The sequence below is a fragment of the Marmota monax genome, unplaced genomic scaffold (assembly GCF_021218885.2).
Source record: "Marmota monax isolate L192 unplaced genomic scaffold, Marmota_monax_Labrador192_F-V1.1 WCK01_AAM20220418_F8-fsc00003, whole genome shotgun sequence".
NCBI lineage: Eukaryota > Metazoa > Chordata > Mammalia > Rodentia > Sciuridae > Marmota > Marmota monax.
In genome coordinates, this window is record NW_026694084.1 from 26237950 (window position 1) to 26257581 (window position 19632).

Consider the following 19632-nt stretch of genomic DNA (forward strand, 5'->3'; position numbering starts at 1 on the left):
TACATATAAGAGGTTGTGAGGGGAATGGGGAAATAAACAAGGAGAGATATGAATTACAGTGGATGGGGTAGAGAGAGAAGATGGGAGGGGAGGGAGGGGGGATGGTAGAGGATAGGAAAGGTAGCAGTATACAACAGTTACTAATAGGGCATTATGTAAAAATGTGGATGTGTAACCGATGTGATTCTGCAATCTGTATTTGGGGTAAAATTGGGAGTTCATAACCAACTTGAATCTAATGTATGAAATATGATATGTCAAGAGCTTTATAATGTTTTGAACAACCAATTAAAAAAAAACAAAAAAAACCCAATTCTGTTTGGCTGGGAAAATGAAGCCACAGGTGAGTAACCTGAGCAATCAGTTCTTATAACATTCGGTTTTCCATTTTTTCCACATTTTTCTTTTTTAAAAACTTCCTCCCTTGGGTCCCTTCCACAATGTTGGCCCCTAACAGAGACCTGTTAAAAGTTTCTTAAATTGTAATGAATGTTCCTACCTCAGGAAGGAATCCACTCAGGGGCCACGGACAAGAGGAATCCAGAGCTAGTTGTGTAGATGGGGTAAGGTGTTCCAGTCTCCCCATCTCCTTCCCAACTTCCCCAGTCCCTACAAGCTAACTGATACTCTTTTGAAACTCAGTCCTTCCATCTCAATAACATTAAGACACTAGGGGTCCCTGATAAAACTTATCAATCATTCACACTCTAATTTCAATTGCTAACATCTATCAATCACTTATTTCTTACATCTAATTCATATGCTTAAAAATTACATAGATAATCAGTCCTATCAATGAGTGTGTGAAGTAGAAGACACTCTTGCCCATCATATGGATGAAGAGACTTGTGTTCTGAGATGATATTTTAGCCAAGCCTTCGGATTCAACTCTTTGATTCCAAAGTCTTTAGGATCTTTCCACTCTGCTGTCACCCACAACCCCTGAGAATCTCACTGTTAGTAGGATGGAGACAGGGGCCATCAGCCAGTGAAATCCCCAGGCATGTGGGTACAAATGGGATGGTTGGGAGAGGATTTGACAGGGTATAGATCCTTGGGCATATAGATCCTTTCATGCCACCCTGGGAAATGTCCATGGACTATGCCCACATTTCCAGAGTGAGATGCTTCTCAGGCTTAGCACAAAAACCACAGTCTGATTATAATTCTCTCCCTCCCCTTTTTTAGTTGTAATTGGAAACTTTATTTTATTTGTTTATTTTTATGTGGTGCTGAGGATGTAACCCAGTGCCTCGCATGTGCTAGGCGAGCGCTCTACTGCTGAGCCACAACTCCAGTCCCCTGATTAAAATTTAATGTTTGACAAATACAATTGGCAATCTCTCCCAGTGGAAAGACTTACTAAATTTTCTAAGGGTAGCCTGAGGGCCCACTACTCTTAGCATATAGAAATAGGTTATTTCCTTTGGTACCAAAGATAACCTAACATGTAATAGAAATGCTCAGTGTCCCTGGCTGCTAGGTGGCATAATAGTAAAGAAGCGTGCATTGGTCAGGTCCTCTTTCAAGGTGACCCCACACCCTCTTCTTTGGCTCAAAGGTTGGTAATCTGGGCTTAGAGCAGCATCACTCATTTTACAAGCTCTATGTTTTTAAAACTTTTGCCAGCCACTGGACTGACTTACATCTCCTCTAAAATTCCAGAACTATTGCAAACTTAATCTTCGCTCTCTGTAGACCCATCTGACTTGCCAATTATGACAATAATGACAAAAACCTAATACTTTACTTCATACGGGCAAGCATACCTTTTTAAAAAATGTTCAGCAATGTCAAATAAACCTTGGCTAAGCAAAATATATTTTCCCGAGGACTCATAACAAGCTGAGGGGTGAGAATAGCTAAAATCACAACATGTTTGCAAACTTCCTGAGTGTGCTGCCATAAATTGCACCATCAATGCACAGAGGCACCATGAAGGTTGATCAGTGGGAGAGAAGACTGCTCGTAAACTTCTCTGCATGGCATTCGACACCAAGAACATGTCGTGAACATTCCCGGCACCACTGCTATGAAACACAATCAAATTTTCATCTTCCAGAAAAATATAAATTAGATGTGCCTGGGCCTTAACAAAAAAAAAAAAAAACACCCAAACAAATAAATCAACTGTGAACTGTCTGAGGAAGTAACTCAATTTAGAAGAAACCTGTTTCCTACTGGCTATGGTCCCAGCCAGCCTCTCTTGTGTGAGGGAACAGACTTTGACCTTCTGAACAAAGCTCCCCAGCACTGCTAAAGGGAAGGGACGGGGCTGACAGTCACCCAGTCTGGGTTTGTGCTAAGCTTTATGCCAGAGAAGGCTGGATATATGTCCTTCTATAAAACAAGCAATGAATGAACCAATGAGCTGTGCACCTAGCCCTTAATTTATATATCGAAATCCTCACTCTCAATGTGACGATATTTGGAGGTTGGGCCTCTAAGGAGCTAATTAAGATTAATGCATTCATAAGAATGGGGCCTAAACAGAGAAGTCCACTATTATGCATATTTATAATGCACCAATTAAAAATGATCTTATAAAAGAGGGGAATGGGGCCCAATGTCAGAAGATCTGTGTTCTATATAGAGACAGCAGAAAGCTTGCACTCTTTTCAGGCACGCACAAAAAAAGAGGTCATGTGAGGACAAGTTAAATGGGGGTAGCTGACCACATGCCAAGAAGAGAGACCCCAGAAACTACCATGTTGGAATCCTCATGCTGGACTTGCAGCCTCCAGAACCATTGAAAAATAAATTTCTGTTTTTCCAGCCCCAGTCTAGAGTACACGTTGAGCATCCTTAACATGAAAATCTGCAGTTCAAAACTTTCTGAGCACCAACATGACAAGTCTACACCAGTGAATTTTGTTTCATGCACATAATTATAAAAAGTGTTGCATAAATTACCTTCAGGCTAAGTGTATAAGGTGTTTAGATTAGGATCCCTTTCTGCAGTATCCCATTGTGTATGTGTGAACATTCTGAAATCCAAAAACATCCTGCACGCTTGTAATCCCAGCAGCTCAAGAGGCTGAGACAGGAGAATCATGAGTTCAAAGTCAATCCTTAGCAATTTAGCAAGGCTCTAAGAAATTCAGTGAGATCCTGTCTCTAAATAAAATACAAAATAGGACTGGGGATGTGGCTCAGTGGCCAAGTGTCAGGGAGTTCAATCCCCAGTACACCCCACCCCCAAATAATATCAAATCTGAAACACTTCTGTTACCAGATAAGGGGTATTCAAACTGTACTTTGTTATGACTAAATATCTTATTTTAATTTTCACAATCGTTCTGCAGTAGGCATTATGGTCCCATTGTTCATATGAAGAAACTGAGGTCAGAGAGAAGTAACTTGCTTATGGTCATACTGGGTAAACTGGGGCTCAATTGAACAAAACTGGAGTGTGAACCCAGATCTGTCTAATCTGATACAGTGAAATAACTTTTTCCCTTGCCAGTAAATGTGATTGTCTTCCATTATTTTTTAAGGGGATAGTGTATTTTTAATTTTATTGTTTTGCTAATTGGGTGGGTTTTAAAGGATTTCTTAGAAAGTGCTAGGAAGATCTTTTGTGGATTTTAGTTGATTACAAGTTTTCACTGCCATGAAGTTGTTTTAAAAATACAGCATATACTTATACATGCAATGAGAAAGGATTGTAAAAGTGATAATAATAACAGCTACCTTTATTTAGCTCTTAGCATGTGTCAAGCAGTATTGTAAGGACTTTACATTGTTCAATATCATCCTTATTACAGTCCTATCGCGTAGGCACAGATGTTGATCACATATCACAGATAAAGTGACATGAGGCAAAAAGAGATTGTGAAATGTGCCCATTTCCAGAGCTAGTAAAATCCAGAGCTGAGATTTGGAGCTAGGTTGTAAGCATCTAGAACTTGGGCCCAAGAGGGAGCACTGATGAGATGGACCACTGTGCAGCCATTCACACAAAGCCAAAGAAGAGAGTGATATTGGCCAAATTATATTGTCATATTGTGTGCAGGTACAAATATGTAATAACAAATCTCATCAATTGGTGCAACTATAATGCTCCAGTAAAAAATGTGGGAGGAAAAAAAGAAACAAAAAGAGTGAAAACCCCATGGGAAATGCCTGCAAGTTCACAGTAAGACAGTTTACAAGATGCTGGTGACGGTAGGCATATGCAGCCAGGACAGCCTTCAGACTAATTCATCAGTGTTCATCATAGCTTGAGGCAAAAGAATGCTTCTGAAGAGCCACCTCTTCATGGCAAAGTCCCCTCACTACCAAAAACCCCGGAAATTGGGAGACAGAGAAGATAGTCTTCTAAAGCAGTAATTCTCAAACTGTAGCCCACATTAGAAACATCTGGAGAGGTTAAGTCAAGAGGCCCCCTTGAGACTTTTTTTTTCAAGTGGTCTGAAGTGAGGCCAAAAATCTGCTTGACTAACAAATTCCCAGTTGATACCCAAGCTGTTGGGCCAGGGACCACACTTTGAGAACCACTTGTGAAGTCATGGGCAGACACAGTAGCTCTCTGATACTGTCTACACCTCTGTCTTCACTTTATCGTGAGATCTGGGGTATCCCTTTTCTTGTTACATGGAACAATTGGGCATCTACTGCATGATTAAGTTGTCATAAGAGGGGAGATTTGTAACACACACTCAAAAATTCTTAGAGCCACTAAAACTCTAGGAAATTAGGACATGTTCCTGGGAGGCCGCATCAAATAGTGGGAAGAATCAGAAAGTAGAATCAGAATTTGAGATCCATTTCTTACTAACATATAACGTTGGGTAACTAATGTTAGTTCCACAATTTATTTCTTCTTCATGAAGTAGAACTAAAACTTTACTTAAGGTTGTGAGGGCTAAATGTGGTAACCCTACATTTGCCTAATGCTTACTGAAAACACGCACTTCTGACTCCTGACCCTAGTAGCCTGCTTAGCCAGAACATCCAAGTCAAGGTCATGCTGATCTGAATCTTAATTTAAAACCTGGGGGATTCTGAAACTGGGCAAGTTTTGCAAACCCTCATAGAATCCAATTGGCCTTTATCTAGAGGCCAGCCACTGGTTGATCACCATCTTGATCCATTTTGCAAATGACATTAACATGGTCTTGATACTGTCACTGAGGATGATTAATTAGTAGACATCCTATAATAAAAATGTAAAGGACATAGCTCTATATTTCTAAATAAAAATCAATTAAGCCATACACTTAACATTCATGCATGTTGCTATTTATAAATTGAAACTCAATAAAAGATTTTAAAATAAATTCTTAAAAAGACAATGCTACACTTCTTTATAAATGCATAAAAACAAATAATGCTAGTAGACAAAGTCCATGCCCAAATGATCCTAAAGAACACAGTGCCCTGTGTGACTGTATGGAACTTCTGGGAAGTGAACAAGAGAGTCACTTGATGAACTTAAGTGGTTAGGGAAACAGCTAACGAAAATGCTGGGGTAACTCTGAAACATAGGGACCCTGTTTTCCTTCACTTGCCCTCCTGCCACTTCGGCAGTGGTGCCTCTGCCAGAAATCAACAGCCTCAGCTTTAAATGCAAAGAAAGGCAGCTTCAATTTCAGCTGGGGGAACCCTGCCTTCCACAGCAATCATTCAGAAGCCCAGCCTGGAACTGAAAAGAGGCACCACCAACCCACACTATTACACAGGAAGGGAGAGATCTGCCCCCCCTTTTTTTCTGCTACTGTATGATTTCCAAAAGTCCTTTTCTAGGCAGTGCATCCAGAGAGAAGCTGACCAGGACCAATGAACCACAATGGCTGATATCCAAGCCACAAAGTCTATTAAAAACCTATTTCACCCAAGTACATTTCCCTGTGGGCTTTGAGACAATGACATACCACTGAGTGCATTTAACAGATGAGGGCCTTGAAATAGGAAGAAAGAGTGATTAGCCTGGGGTTAAGCACTGTTCTGGTGGGAGAAAGACCAGGATGCAAAGTCCCAGCTCTTTCCAGGCTGCTGCTCAGGAGCAGATAGATAGCAAGTTACCTGCTGGCTTGCAGGGATGAAAGTAAGAATGAATAGAGTAGCCTGTGCCACCTGGACATTTTGGACATCTTCTGCTTCACAAGCTTGCCAGCTGGAGGTCAGAGTAATAACGAGAGGCCTAATTTTATCATTGCTCAGAGGGCTAGTACTCATATATAATGAGTTTCATTCGCAATTTAGTGGTCAGGCTGGGAGATTTGGGAGAGGGACAGTGAGCTGAGGAAAGAAGTGTCACCACTGGCTCTCCTTTGGGTTCCCGTGGCGGGAGACACTGGATTTTTATGCTGCATCTTCCATTCTAAATGATCACAGGTTTCCCTTTTCTATTTCCACATCAGATGCAGGTTTATGGTTCTCAGCTATCTATGGGATTTGCTCAAAGTTCAGATCTGGCATCCCTGTCACTCGTGAGCCTGTAAGAGATACTTTCAGTTATTCCCAAAGCTCCTAGGATCTCACTGCCTATTTTGCACACCCTTATGGGGCTTTACTTTTCAGGGTTTCCACCTGTCATTTTCTTCAGCAATGTCCCTGAGCCCACAGAGCTGCTGGGCCTGCCTGTGCATGCAGCCTGAAAAAACTGTGAGACGACATCCATCAGGTGCTCAGATTTGGAAGGACTGCTGTGGCAGTGTTTGAGATCAGTTGCCTACCTGAGTCAGGATGAATTCTGAAGGAAGCATTTATGGTTGCTTCTCTACTTACCATGGGGTTACATTCTGATTAAACACATTGTACCTTGATAATATGTTAAGTAAAAAAATGCATCAAATACACCTAACCTACTGAACATAACCTGGCAACACAGGACACTGTAGGATGCGGGTTATTTTCCCTGTGATTTTGTGGCTGACTGGGAGCTGTGGCTCTCTGCTGCTGCCCGGCATCTCCAAATAGTATTGTGTCTACTGGGTATGGCTAGCCTAGGAAAAGATCAAACTCCAGAGTAAGGTTTCTATTGAATGTGTATTGCTTTCATTAAACACACACACACACACACACACAAATTGAACCATCAATAAGTTGGGGGCAGTACTGAACAATAGAACTTTGAGTAGTAATGGGAAAGTTCTAGACCTACTGTCCAAAATGATAACCACTAGACACATATGGCTGTTGAGAACATGAAAGGTGGAGAGTAAGAGTGAGGAACTGAAGTTTTACTTTTATTCACATTTAATTCAGTTAAATAGCCACATGTAACTGGTAGCTACCATACCAGGATTGTGACTCTCAAAGTCCCTGTAGGGTCAGGCCAAGCTGAGAAATCACATTCTCTTTCAGCTTCTCCCCTGCCTTGCCTGCCCCTTCCTTCCAGGCTTCTCCGGGGAGCACCTGCTTACTAATTCACCTCCATCCCATCCTGTCCTGTCTCCACTTCTACCTCTGGGAACCAGACCCAAGTACAGCCTTTCCTGGAAGTCTTAACACTGGTCTGAAGTTTCTCTGCTGAACCTGGTAACAAGACAGAGAAACTGAGAAAAAAGTGACTCCCGAGGAGCAATTATCTCTTCCTGTAGCTAAGACTTTAGAGAAATTTGTTTTTATTTTTATCTACTTATTTTCTTTTTGACGATGGAGTTGGCATCATTGTTTAGATTCAGCAGTCACCTCTTGAACCTTTGTTACTTTACACCAAAGGTAAAAATATCTATCCAGATCATGTCCATGACTCTTAACACCTCCAAAAGCTCCTAATGCTTCCAGTGGTTCAGATTTCAAAGAATGCAAAAGGATGTAATAGGGAAAAGTCTTTCTCTCTATTCCCCATTCTCCCGTTGACCTCCAGTGGTACCAGGGCACAGGTACGCAAGACACTACACAGAGCTGTAAGCTAAGTGACCTGGGGCAAATTTCTTAACTCTTCTGAGCCCCAGATTCCAAATCTATAAGACCAGCACACTAACACAGGCTTGCGAATGCATACAGGAATTGTTGGAGAAAACTTGTGTCAAGGGCTAGATACTCAGCCAGCAACTGCTCCGTCTCCCCAAAGCAGTTCCTGGTGCTGTAACTGGCCACACAGCACTGCATGAAGCAGAGGCTCTGCACGTGTGTCTCCCCTCTTGCTGGAAGCCTACATCCTCTCCTCCTGTTCCTCTGGTAAGTTCTCACTCAGATTTCCATTCAAACATTACTTCCACTGTGAGAACCCCTCAGCCCCTCTCCAGGTAGACAGGCATTTTCTGTAGTCTTTGCTCCAGAAAGTTCCGTGCACATCACTACACTTTTGTCCAGATTGGCATGGCATGGCAACAATGGATTCACAAGGTCGACCTTTCCCACCTCTTTATCCCTTGGCTCAGTTATAACTCTTGGCACATAGTAGACAAATTGTAAATTTTGGGGAATGAGTGAAGGAATGAAAAAGGAGTCACCACTGGTCAGAAATTCTAAGGGGAAAGCTGTGTTCTAGAGTTAATTTTGTTTTCCTGTTGCCTAAGTTACCTGGGAACTCTACCTTACTTTGACCCTTGTTCCTGAAAATTATTTCAAAAGGCTTGAGTCAAATTTCCCTTCTTAGTAACTGAAATACAGTGACTGTGGTCTAATCTTTCTTTTTAATCATGAGACTGTCTCAGAATCTGAATATTAGTAACCCATGAATGAAAAGTGCAGATGTAAATTGCAAAAAATGATAGAGACTGGGCTGAATTTAATTGGGCCCCAAGGCATAGCTTAAATCTTTGTGTGAACATTTTAGAATATTTAGATTCTGACAATTGAGGTCTTATTAATATATTATATTATGCTTTACTAGCTATCTACCAAAGATTTTGAAGCTGGGAAGTCTCAAAAATTAAATCATTTTATATTTTTTAAGTGAACTAGTCCTGGCTCCCTGAAAACCTCCTCTATTCACCATTGGGGCCAATAATTTCCACCTTCAAGTCACATTTGCTGGTGTCTATTATGAATCACAACTGGAATTAGAAAGGATTTGAAAGAGTTACAATTCTACTCACAGTTGCTATTTTGATCTTGTGTTGAACAAGTTCTCCTACTAGGTTAGGTCTCATTCTCTTCCCAGCCCCTGAGCATGGACTATAACTTGTTTGGCATCTCTACCTTTCTAGGAGAGGAGAACCTATCTTGTTTCTGTTTACCTGTTGCTCAGCACAGAGGCGCCCAAATCTAAGTGCATTGTGCTGTTCTGTTGGACCAAACTCGGTGACCAAATTCTTTCCAGGGTTTGTCCCACACTTTTCAATAATTCATCGAGCAGACACTTGAGGGCCAATGTTTTCAGGCACAATATCAGGAAGGCCACAAATATTATGTTACCATGCTCTACTTCTAGGTAAAGTGACAGTGGCATAGAGGGAATGAAAACAGGCCATTGTTATAAAGTGCATTCAGAAAGAACCAGCGATGAAAGCCAGGATGGCAGCTGTCAGCTACGTGAAGTAAAAATCAGGTTTGACTCACTTGTTTTCAGGATGTAGTCCTTTGAAGAAGGAGATTAGAATATGGCACACTAAGACCATATTTCATGTCTTGGCCACTGTGAATAAGGCTGCAGTAAACTTCAGAGTATAGATATCTTTTTGAAATCCTAATTTTAATTTCTTTGGATAAATACCCAGAAGTGGGATTGCCAGGTGATCACATTTTTAACATTCTGAGGAAACTTCATGCTATTGGCTATACCATTTTACATTCCACCAATAGTGTGCAGGAGCTCCCTTCTTTCCACACTTTTGCCAACACTGGTTACCTTTCAATTTTTTGATAAGAGTCATCCGAACAGTTGGGAGGTGATATATCATTGTGCTTTTGATTTGCATTCCCCTAATGATTAGTAAGGTTGAATATTTTGCATGTTGGTCAATTTGTATGTCTTTGGGGGAAATGTCTATTCAGGTCCTTTGCTGATTTTGTAATCTAGTTTTGTTATATTTATTGTTATTGAGAGGTAGGGCACCCTTACATATGTTGGATATTAATCTTTTTCAGGTATGTGGTGTGCAAATCTTTTCTTCCATTCTGCTTTTGTTTTGTTGATTGTAAATGGCTATTATAAATAGCAAATTCCTTTGCTATTCAGGAGATTTTTAGCTTTTTATAATTTCATTGGTCTATTTCTGCTTATATTGTCTATGCTTTTTGTGTCACATTCAAGAAAGTATTGTCCAGGCCAATGTCAAGAAGCTTTTCTTCTCAGAGTTTCATGGTTTCCAGTCTTATGCTTATGCTTAAGCCCTTAATCTATACTGAGTTGATTTTTATGTGTGGTTTAAGGTATGGGTCCAATTTCATTCTGCTGCATGTAGATGTCCAGTTTTTCTGGCATCGTTTATTGAAAAGAATATCCTTGCCTCACTGTGTCTTCTTGTCATCCTTGTCAAAGATCAATTGACCATAAATGTGTGAATACATATCTAGTTCTCTATTTTGTTCTGTTGTTCTATATATTTTTATGCCAGTACTATGCATTTTTTTAAGAGAGAGAGAGAGAGAGAGAGAGAGAGAGAGAGAGAATTTTTTTAATATTTATTTTTTAGTTTTCGGTGGACACAACATCTTTATTTTATTTGTATGTGGTGCTGAGGATTGAACCCAGCGCCCCGAGCATGCCAGGTGAGCGCGTTACCACTTGAGCCACATCCCCAGCCCAAGTACCATGCATTTTTGATTGTTGTAGCTTTGCAATGTAATTTGAAATCAGGAAGGGCGATTATTCCAAATGTCCATCAATAAGGAAAATATGGTATTTATATACAATTGAAAATTATTTGACCTTAAAAAGAAGGATATCCTGACCTTTGTGACAATATAAATGAACTTGAAGATAATATCGTAAATGAAATAAGTCAGACACAGAAGGAAAAATAATAAGTGATCCCATTTATAAAAGTAATCAGAAATAGTCAAACCCTTTTGAAGAAGAGGAGAGTAGAATGGTGGTTGCCAGGGCGAAGTGGGAAATAGGAGTGTCAGTCAAAGGGCACAAAGCTTCAGTCATGCCAGGTAAGCATGTTCTAAAGATCTACCATATAGCACAGCATGTTTAATAACAATATGGTATTATATATTTAAAATTTTGCTAAGAGGGTGGATTGTATATGTTCCTATCACATAAAAATAGGAAAAGTAGGAGGTGAAGATGTGTTTTTGATATTAATTGGATATACAATATGGTATTGATTGTGCTGAGGGCTTCCTGGGTATATAATTATCTCTAAACTCATATAATTGTATAGATTAAATTATACAGCTTTTTGCACATAAATTATGCCTCAGTAAGGTTGTTTTTAATGCTATGTTTCACATGAGTAATAATGTACACTTAGGGTCTTAAGAAAAAGAGAGCCTGACAGCCACACTCCCACAGAAAGCCTCACAGAACCAACAAAGAACTTGTGATGGAATCTCCTGTGCTGACCAAACCTTGAAAAGCACAGTGGGACATTCCATGTGACATTCTTTTTGCCACTAAGTGAAGACCCTTGCGTGATGACTCCACTTGGACTTCAAGATTGCAAACACATGTGTCTAGTTCATTTCCAAGGCAATGGGATAGAAACCCAGGAAAGCAGCCAAACTGGGACCATCTCACCAGATGTCACTGTTCCTTGATGATGGATGGGATGGATATTTTGTTCTTTGTCTCTGTATTGCCTGATGTTTCACAATAAATGATAATTAGTCTGTCTAGTTAAAAATGTGTGGCTCTGATTCTAAGCAGCTCCCAGCTCCAGCTGCAACAGTGAACAATAATATGACATGCAGAAATCATTGCAATTGATTAAAATGTTATCAAGCTGCAACCCCCGGCATACCCAAACATAAGATCATGGTTACCTGGTGGCAAGAAGAGGGTATGAGTGAACTGGGCTGAACCATGCTTCCTTCCTCCGAGGCATGCTGTCATAGATTAAAAGGTCTTTCTCCGTCAGAACAACCAGGGCTGGTTTCCACGGTTTCTCACTCTCCCCTGGCACCTGAAACAGAAAGAAGAGAACTGTCAAACAACAGCTTGAGAGCAGGGTGATTGGAAAGAAAAGCTGGCATCCCTCCAGTCAGAGGACCCAACAATAGGAGTGTCTTTCAGTTCAGGGTATACAATCAAGATGGAAAAAAAAAACACCAAAAAACAAAAAACCCAGTCATGAGCCCAGTGGTTCCTGATCCTTGAAAATTTCATGGTCTCGTGGGCCATGGCACGCACACTCAGTACAGCCAAGAAGCAGCCCAGCTGCTACACATCTGTCACTGTCTCTCACCTGCCAGTCAGCACTGAATCTTTTTTTTCATTGTAGGAAGCAAATGCTTAAGGGAATCAGTGCTTCCAGCTTATTCTCTGGTACAGTGCATCTGTTTTGTTAATGAAAGTTTTTGAACAAATATTCAGGCCTTGAAAAATATACTATGGAGGCAAACATCTACCCAGACAGGTGTCAGACATCATATCATAGCCTCCTCTCCTGGTCTTTTGCTGTTATTGTTTCTACGATGCAGGCACCATCCTGAAACTTCTCTTGTTCTGTTGAACATTCATTGCAGAAAATTATTTTAATTCAGGGGCCCAGATGGCCTAGCAGGGATTGAAAAGGATTCAAGCATCAGTTGGGTGATTGGGACTATGGACATCCCATCCAGTCCTCAGAATCTGTGTAGCTCAGATCTTTTCTCATGAGCCATCCCCTCTTAGTCCCCTGTCAATCCTCTCAGACTCCCCAAATATTCTTCCATGTCTGAAAATGTTTTCCTTCCAGTTTGAACTCTGAACCCCTAGATGAATCTTTAAGATTGGTCTGGAAAAACTCAGTGCTGTAATCTTGCTATTCAAAATATGGTCCATGCTCCCAAACATCAGCATTTCCTGGCCATGCTAGGAATGCAGAGTCTCAGGCCCATACCAACCCATTGAATCAGAACCTCCACATTCACAGGATACTCAGGTAATTCCTGGGCTCATTAAAGATTAGGTAGCACTGCTCCAGATGAGGTCAAGATTGTCTTTGACACAGGTAACTAATTCAGTGAACACAATCATCTCATGAAAGTCATGATGCAAAATCTATTTGAATTAAGCTAGACAACAAGTTAAATACGTAATATAGCTGATTTCTTCTTGTTCTGTTCTTATCATTACCATGTCTTAAGTGCCACAGTGAAGTCTGGGTTGAGGTGGAAAGATGTGTACATGTTTTATGCCAGCAATCGTGGCCAGTATATTAGGAATGAGCGATCTAAACAGGGAAGAGCAGGGTAGGGGGAAGGCTGACTTCTCTACATTTTACATGTAGGCTGTCTGAGTCTGATGCCAGTCTGTTTTGTGGCCTGTATGACTCTGGACAAGTTATCCTTCTGTGTGCTTCCACTTCTTCACAGAGAAACACAACAGAGGTTACGAGAGCTGACTCTGGAGTTAGAAAACCTGAACATAATTCCTGTTTCACAGTTTCCTAGCTGCAGGGTCCTGGAAAAGCCAGCCAATTCTTTTGAATCTGTAAAATGGGAAATGTCAGTGCCCATAGCAGAAGGCTATTGTGAAGGTTAAATGAGTTAAAATTTGTCAAAGTCTTAGGGCAGTGCCAACCAGGCACCTCATGGTACCTGCCAGGAATGCTTGCTTACCTCATAACCCTACAGTGAAGATTAAAAGAGAGAGTGGGTGCAATGTGCTTAGAGACTGTCAGATGGTAAGCCCTCAGTAAGACTTAGGGTGGGGATATTATGCAGACTCCAATTTTTAAAAATGGTCAAAAAAGGTGTCCTTTGGAAATGGTATCCATATGAGAAGGAAATGACTTTCTCAAATATATCTTGGGGTGCTGACCATTTTACTATCTTCTCTCTTCCTTTCCAAACTTCTCCCAGGAAGAATTCATTACACAATGATCATCTTTATTTTTTAATTCCCATGTTCCTAGAATTCCCAATAAAGCTCCCTTTCTAATGGAGAACATGACATTGCCTCCTTTGCTGCCTATAAAGCTACTTACACTAGAATGTGAATGAATGCCTGGCTTATTCCCTGCTTTATGCATTTTATGCATACTAAAAAAATTATCTCTAGCTTATTGCTTATGTAAGAAGACATTTCCCCCAACAGAACAAGAACATCTTCAAGAGATCAAAATGGATTGTTTGAGAAGGCAATGTAGCAGACCTTACAAGGTGAATAACTATGGTCTAAAGGCATGGAGTGTTTGAGGGGGGTTTGAAACAAATTTTCCAGTTTCTACATTAAACTTAGTAAATTACTTTTCCAGCTCATTAAATAGGACTGGAGAAGTTACAAATGATCCTCCCAAAGTGACTATCTTACTTACCTAGTCAGATCTGATCCATTAACTTTGAACAGGATCACACATTTAAATGTGAGCAGGACAAAGCATAATTCTTCAAAAAATAATACTAAGTTTGCAAAATAAATGTCAACAGTAAAATGAAAAGTAAAATGCAGACCTCTCTGATGGTGGTATCATAACCTTACCCACATAATTCCAAAGCCCTAAAAAGTTTTGTAGTTTATTAAAGAGCCCTGTGTGGGTATGTGAAAGTCTGCCGTGAGAATACTCAGAGTGGCCATTTCCCACCATTTCTGTGTGCAGAGCTGTCACTTTAATGCTATGTCAATGATTGAGGGTAGCAGGCTACCCAGGAGAACAATTGACTTTGCAAGGGGAAAAAAATTCATAGTGAAGAACAGGGTTTTGAAAACTTTTTTTCATACCTTGGGCTACATAACCTTGTATTTAGGTCTTTGAAGCACAATTTTCATCATGCTGAAGCATTTGTGTCCTTGTTTTAGTGATAACTTCCATTCCAAATCCAGTTTTTCTGGCACCTAAGATATTTCAGTGTTGACACAACAGTCCTAGAGGTGTGTATGAATTTATTGAAACAAGAGAACTGAAACAGATGCAAAGACTTCCCTTCCCATCCCAGCCTCCCACTTTGGGTGCTTTAGATGTCTCAAGACTAGATCATATTTCTAATGAAGAAGGCAAAGGAAGAAAAATAGGGTAAGTCATTCAGTTCTGGTATTATTCTGAAGCACATCTTTGGTGAGCTGAATCCTGAATGTGTTAGTCAGCTTTTCATTGCTGTGACCAAAATACTTGATAACAACTTAGAGGAAGAAAGACTGATTTGGTTCGCAATTTCCGAGGTTTCAGCCTGTGGTCAGCTAGCACCACTGCTTTGGGAATGATGTGAGGCAGAACATCGAGGTGGAAGGGCCTGGTCAAGGAAAGATGTTCAGCTTATTATATCTAGGAAGCAGAGAGAAAAGGCCAAGGACAAGATATAGTTCCCAATGGTGTGCCCCCAGTGACCTACTTCCTCCAATCATGACCCACTTGCCTAAAACTTCTACCTCTCCTAGTAGTTCACTCAAATTATAAATGCATCAAATGGATTAATGCACAGATGAAGTCACCATCCTCGTGATCCAATCATTTCCGTCCCACCTCTGGACATTGCTGGGTCAAGTCTTCAACACATGATCTTTCAGAGGACATTCCAGATTCAAACCATAAAATTGTGCCCACATTCACTTCTGCATATTATGAGAGTAAAGATTTACGCAGTGGCACAAAGAATGTAAGACAAGGCAGCAAGAAGTTACTGGTAAGAATTGTGGAAAGTGGATACTTTGAGCCCTCCACTGAGACAGCTCTCATGAGTTACTTTCCTCAGTAGTTTTCAGTCTCTTTAAATTGAATCAATCCTCTCTTCAGATCAAATCACAAGTCATAGGACATTATGTGAAAGCACAGAGCATTGGCATGGAATTGCATCCTGGTTGGGGCCATGGCACCTCTGGTGACCTTATGTCTTTATATTACCATCACCCATTTGAGTGGGGTTACTTGAAATCCTTGGAATTTAGTTGGAAAAACACTTGTCTTGTCTAAAATACTTAGGATATGTGTCTTACTTCCAAAGAGATGGTTTTACCTAGACTTGTCAATGCCTTTTTTGTATCAAAGAAAAGAACAATATTACCAACTCCAAGGGAGATAAATTAGTACACACAGAGGGCTCATAGAGTGCTATAACACAGTAAGTAAGCAGGACTTAAAACGTATGATCTACATATAGTGTTTCCTTAAGTATAGCCAGTTAATGTCAAGTGAAGATCTGAGTGAATTTAAGCAAGGATCACTTGCCTTTGCTGAGCTTAGATTTCCCCATCTGCCAAATGAAGGGGTGGGATTAAACTGTTCCTAATGGCCTCTCTGACTTCAAAATTCAATTATTTTTAAGTTTGACATTTTCTGCTGTAAGGTTCGGACTGCTATAGTTAGTTAACACTCTTGCTTTGCAAGTCTTTGTTCAGTTTGGATGCTGCAAGAAACAAGTGTGTCCTTTTTCTTCCCTCATGGAAACTCACTTTTCCTAACATACTTAATTTCTATCTTTTACTGGAGCAGATGTGGCAGAACGAGCCCATGGCTGTCAGAGCCAAAATGCACTGGCTTCGAAATCTGGCTTTGCCACTTCTTAGCTGAGGGATATGAACTGATTTCTGAACTTCTATAAGCACTCATTCCCTGATGCTGAGAATGGCCTCCCATTCTTGTTTGATGAGGATAACTTGAGATAAGGCATATAAGGTGCATTTCCCACATGGTAGAGTCTGGAAATGTTGTCAGTTCACCTCCGGCACTCTATCTTCCATGCTGCTCAGGAAGGAAGCCCTACTTGTAGGGAAAGTGACCAACAGCAAGTGAAAAAGTTCAGGGAAAGTCATTCAGAACTTTTGTGTTGGAGATCATGGTTATCTTGACAACTTTTTAATTTGTCTGCTTCAACTCAGGTTGCCAGGTATTTAGAACAAAGGACAAGATAGCAGTGTAATAATAATTAGCATTTATCAACTTCCAAATGCTTTACAAACACTAGATAATTAATCCCTGTACCAACTCTCAGGGAAGCAGATAAAGATCACTTAAGCAAAAGAAGAAGAAGGATAACAGCTTTCAAAGATGGCAACAGGAATATAGGGAAAGTGCTAAGCAAGGCCACTCAGATCTCCAACTCTCTTCCAGCTTGCACGGAACAATCCCCAGGACACAGCCATCAGGAGTCAGGAGACCTCTACAGCTGAAAGAAAAGAAGATTGAAAAGAAAATGGATGTAAAATAAAACTGTTTTATAAAAGGAAGAGAAGACAAAGGAGAAAGGGGAAGAAAACTAGAAAAAGTAGGTAAAAAAAAAGAAAAAGAAAAAAAAAGTGCTCCATGGAAGCCTCAGCTTCTTGGGACACATTACTCTCCTCTCACACAATTCGGAATTGGTGTAGCACCTGAATCACACACTGAGTTCAAGCATGGCTTAAGGAGAGCTAAATGGTCCATTGCATTTGGTGGATATTAAGACAATAATATAAGATGTTAGAAAAACAGGGTAAGAAATATGGCATGAAGAACACCGTCTGACTATGAGACATTAAAGACAGCATCACTTTTATTTGTAGGCTTTCCAGGAAACCAATACCTGCAGTCCCAGATAACCTTGAACTTTACTCCTTCTTCCAACTTTTGAAACTGGCTGTGGACCTACATAATCCAATAAAGCTCCAAATAAGAGGTTTATAATTGAAGTATTGATCAGAGTCAAAATACTAGTTGACTTTATGGGACTTTGGTGTTCACACTAATCTCTGGGGCATATAAAGAACTCAAAAAGCTAAGCACCAAAAGAACAAATAACCCAGTCAATAAATGGGTCCAGGACTTGAACAGATACTTTTCAGAAGATAATATACAATCAATCAACAAATTTATGAAAAAAATGTTCATCATCTCTAGCAATTAGAGAAATGCAAATCAAAACTCTTCTAAGATATCATCTCACTTCAGTCAGAATGGCAGCTATTATGAATAAAAACAACAAAAAGTGTTGGCGAGAATGTGGGGAAAAAGGTACACTTATACAATGCTGGTTGGGCTGCAAATTGGTGCAGCTAATATGGAAAGCAGTATGGAGATTTCTTGGAAAATTGGGAATGGAACCACCAATTTGACCCAGCTATTCCTCTCTTCAGTCTATAACCAAAGGACTTAAAAACAGCATACAACAGGCACACAGCCACATCAATGTTTATAGCAACACAATTCACAATAGCTAAACTGTGGAACCAACCTAGATGCCCCTCAATAGATGAATGGATAAAAAATATGGCATATATACACATTGGAATATTACTCAACAATAAAAGAGAATAAAATCATGGCATTTGTAGGTAAATGGATGGAGTTAGAGAAGATAATACAAAGTGAAGTTAGCCAATCTCAAAAAAACAAATGCTGAATGCTTTCTCTGATATAAGGAGGCTGACTCATAGTGGGGTAGGGAGGGGGAGCATGGGAGGAATAGATGAACTCTAGATAGGGCAGAGGGGTGGGAGGGGAAGGGAGGGGGCATGGGGTTAGAAATGATGGTGGAATGTGATGGACATTATTATTCAAAGTACATGTATGAAGACACAAATTGGTGTGAATATACTTTGTGTACAACCAGAGATATGAAAAATTGTGCTCTATATATGTAATAAGAATTATAATGCATTATACTGTCATATATAAATAAAAAATAATTAAAAAAAAAAGAAAAAACCTCCCAGGTGTTGTCAGGACCATACTCCCTCCAGGGCTCTAGGGAAAAATCCTGTTTTGATCCTTTCTAGCTTCAGGTAGCTATCAGTATTCTTTGGCATTTCTTGATTTCAGCTGCTTCACTCCGTTCTCTGCCTCTATTGTCACATGGACATCTTTCTGAGTGTCTTCAGATAGCCTTCTAATAAGGATGCTGTTTGTTGGGTTTAGGATTTGCCTCAATCCAGTATGAACACAACTAATTATATCTGCAGATACATTATTTCCAAGTCAGGTCACATTTTGAGGTCCCAGGTGTACATGAATTTGGGGGAGGATGCTATTCAACCTATTGCAATAACCCGTGAAATCGTGCACAAAGATTCAGCTATAAGAGTGTTCACTTTGGTATGGTTCATAATAGTGGAAAGTCAGAAATGTTCTAAAATCCTTAATGGAAGATGAATGGTCAAATAAATTATAATATATTCATGTATAAAAATATACATTTAATAATAATGGAGACACCCATTCTTATCAAGTACATACACATCTTTTATCAAGATAGATTATGTTCTGGGCCATAAAACAAAAAAATTGAATATAATCAAGTTATGCAATGTATGTTCTTTGACCAAAATAGATTTAAATTAGGATTCAAGAACAAAAAGATCTATAGAAAGTCTACATATTGGGAAAATAAGAAACTTTCAGATAATCAATGGATCAAGAAAAAAATCAAAACAGAAATTCTAGGTATTTAGAAGTGAATGAAAATGAAAACACAACATAATAATATTTATAACATCTGCTAAAGACATAACATGGAATAAATTTATAGCACTTACTTCCTATTAGAAAAGAATAAAGGTTTCAAATCAATGTCTTCATCTTAAGAAGCTATAAATAGAAAAGCAAATTAAACCCAAATAAGCAAATGATAGAATATAATAATGTAGTACAGGAATAAATTTCTGTACTACCAATGCTTATCCAAAAAGAAAGACTGGAATAGTACTATCTCTTTGAAATAAACTGGATTTGTAGC

General features: G+C 39.7%; 1 protein-coding gene across 1 annotated transcript in view; it reads right to left on the reverse strand.

The window, feature by feature from the left end:
• Sntb1 (syntrophin beta 1) overlaps positions 1–19632 on the reverse strand; it is a 234752-nt gene that overhangs the window by 28013 nt on the left and 187107 nt on the right. The window contains exon 4 of the mRNA XM_046464598.2: positions 11833–11972. Within this exon, the coding sequence (XP_046320554.1) occupies positions 11833–11972 (140 nt within the window). The remainder of the gene's footprint in view (positions 1–11832; positions 11973–19632) is intronic.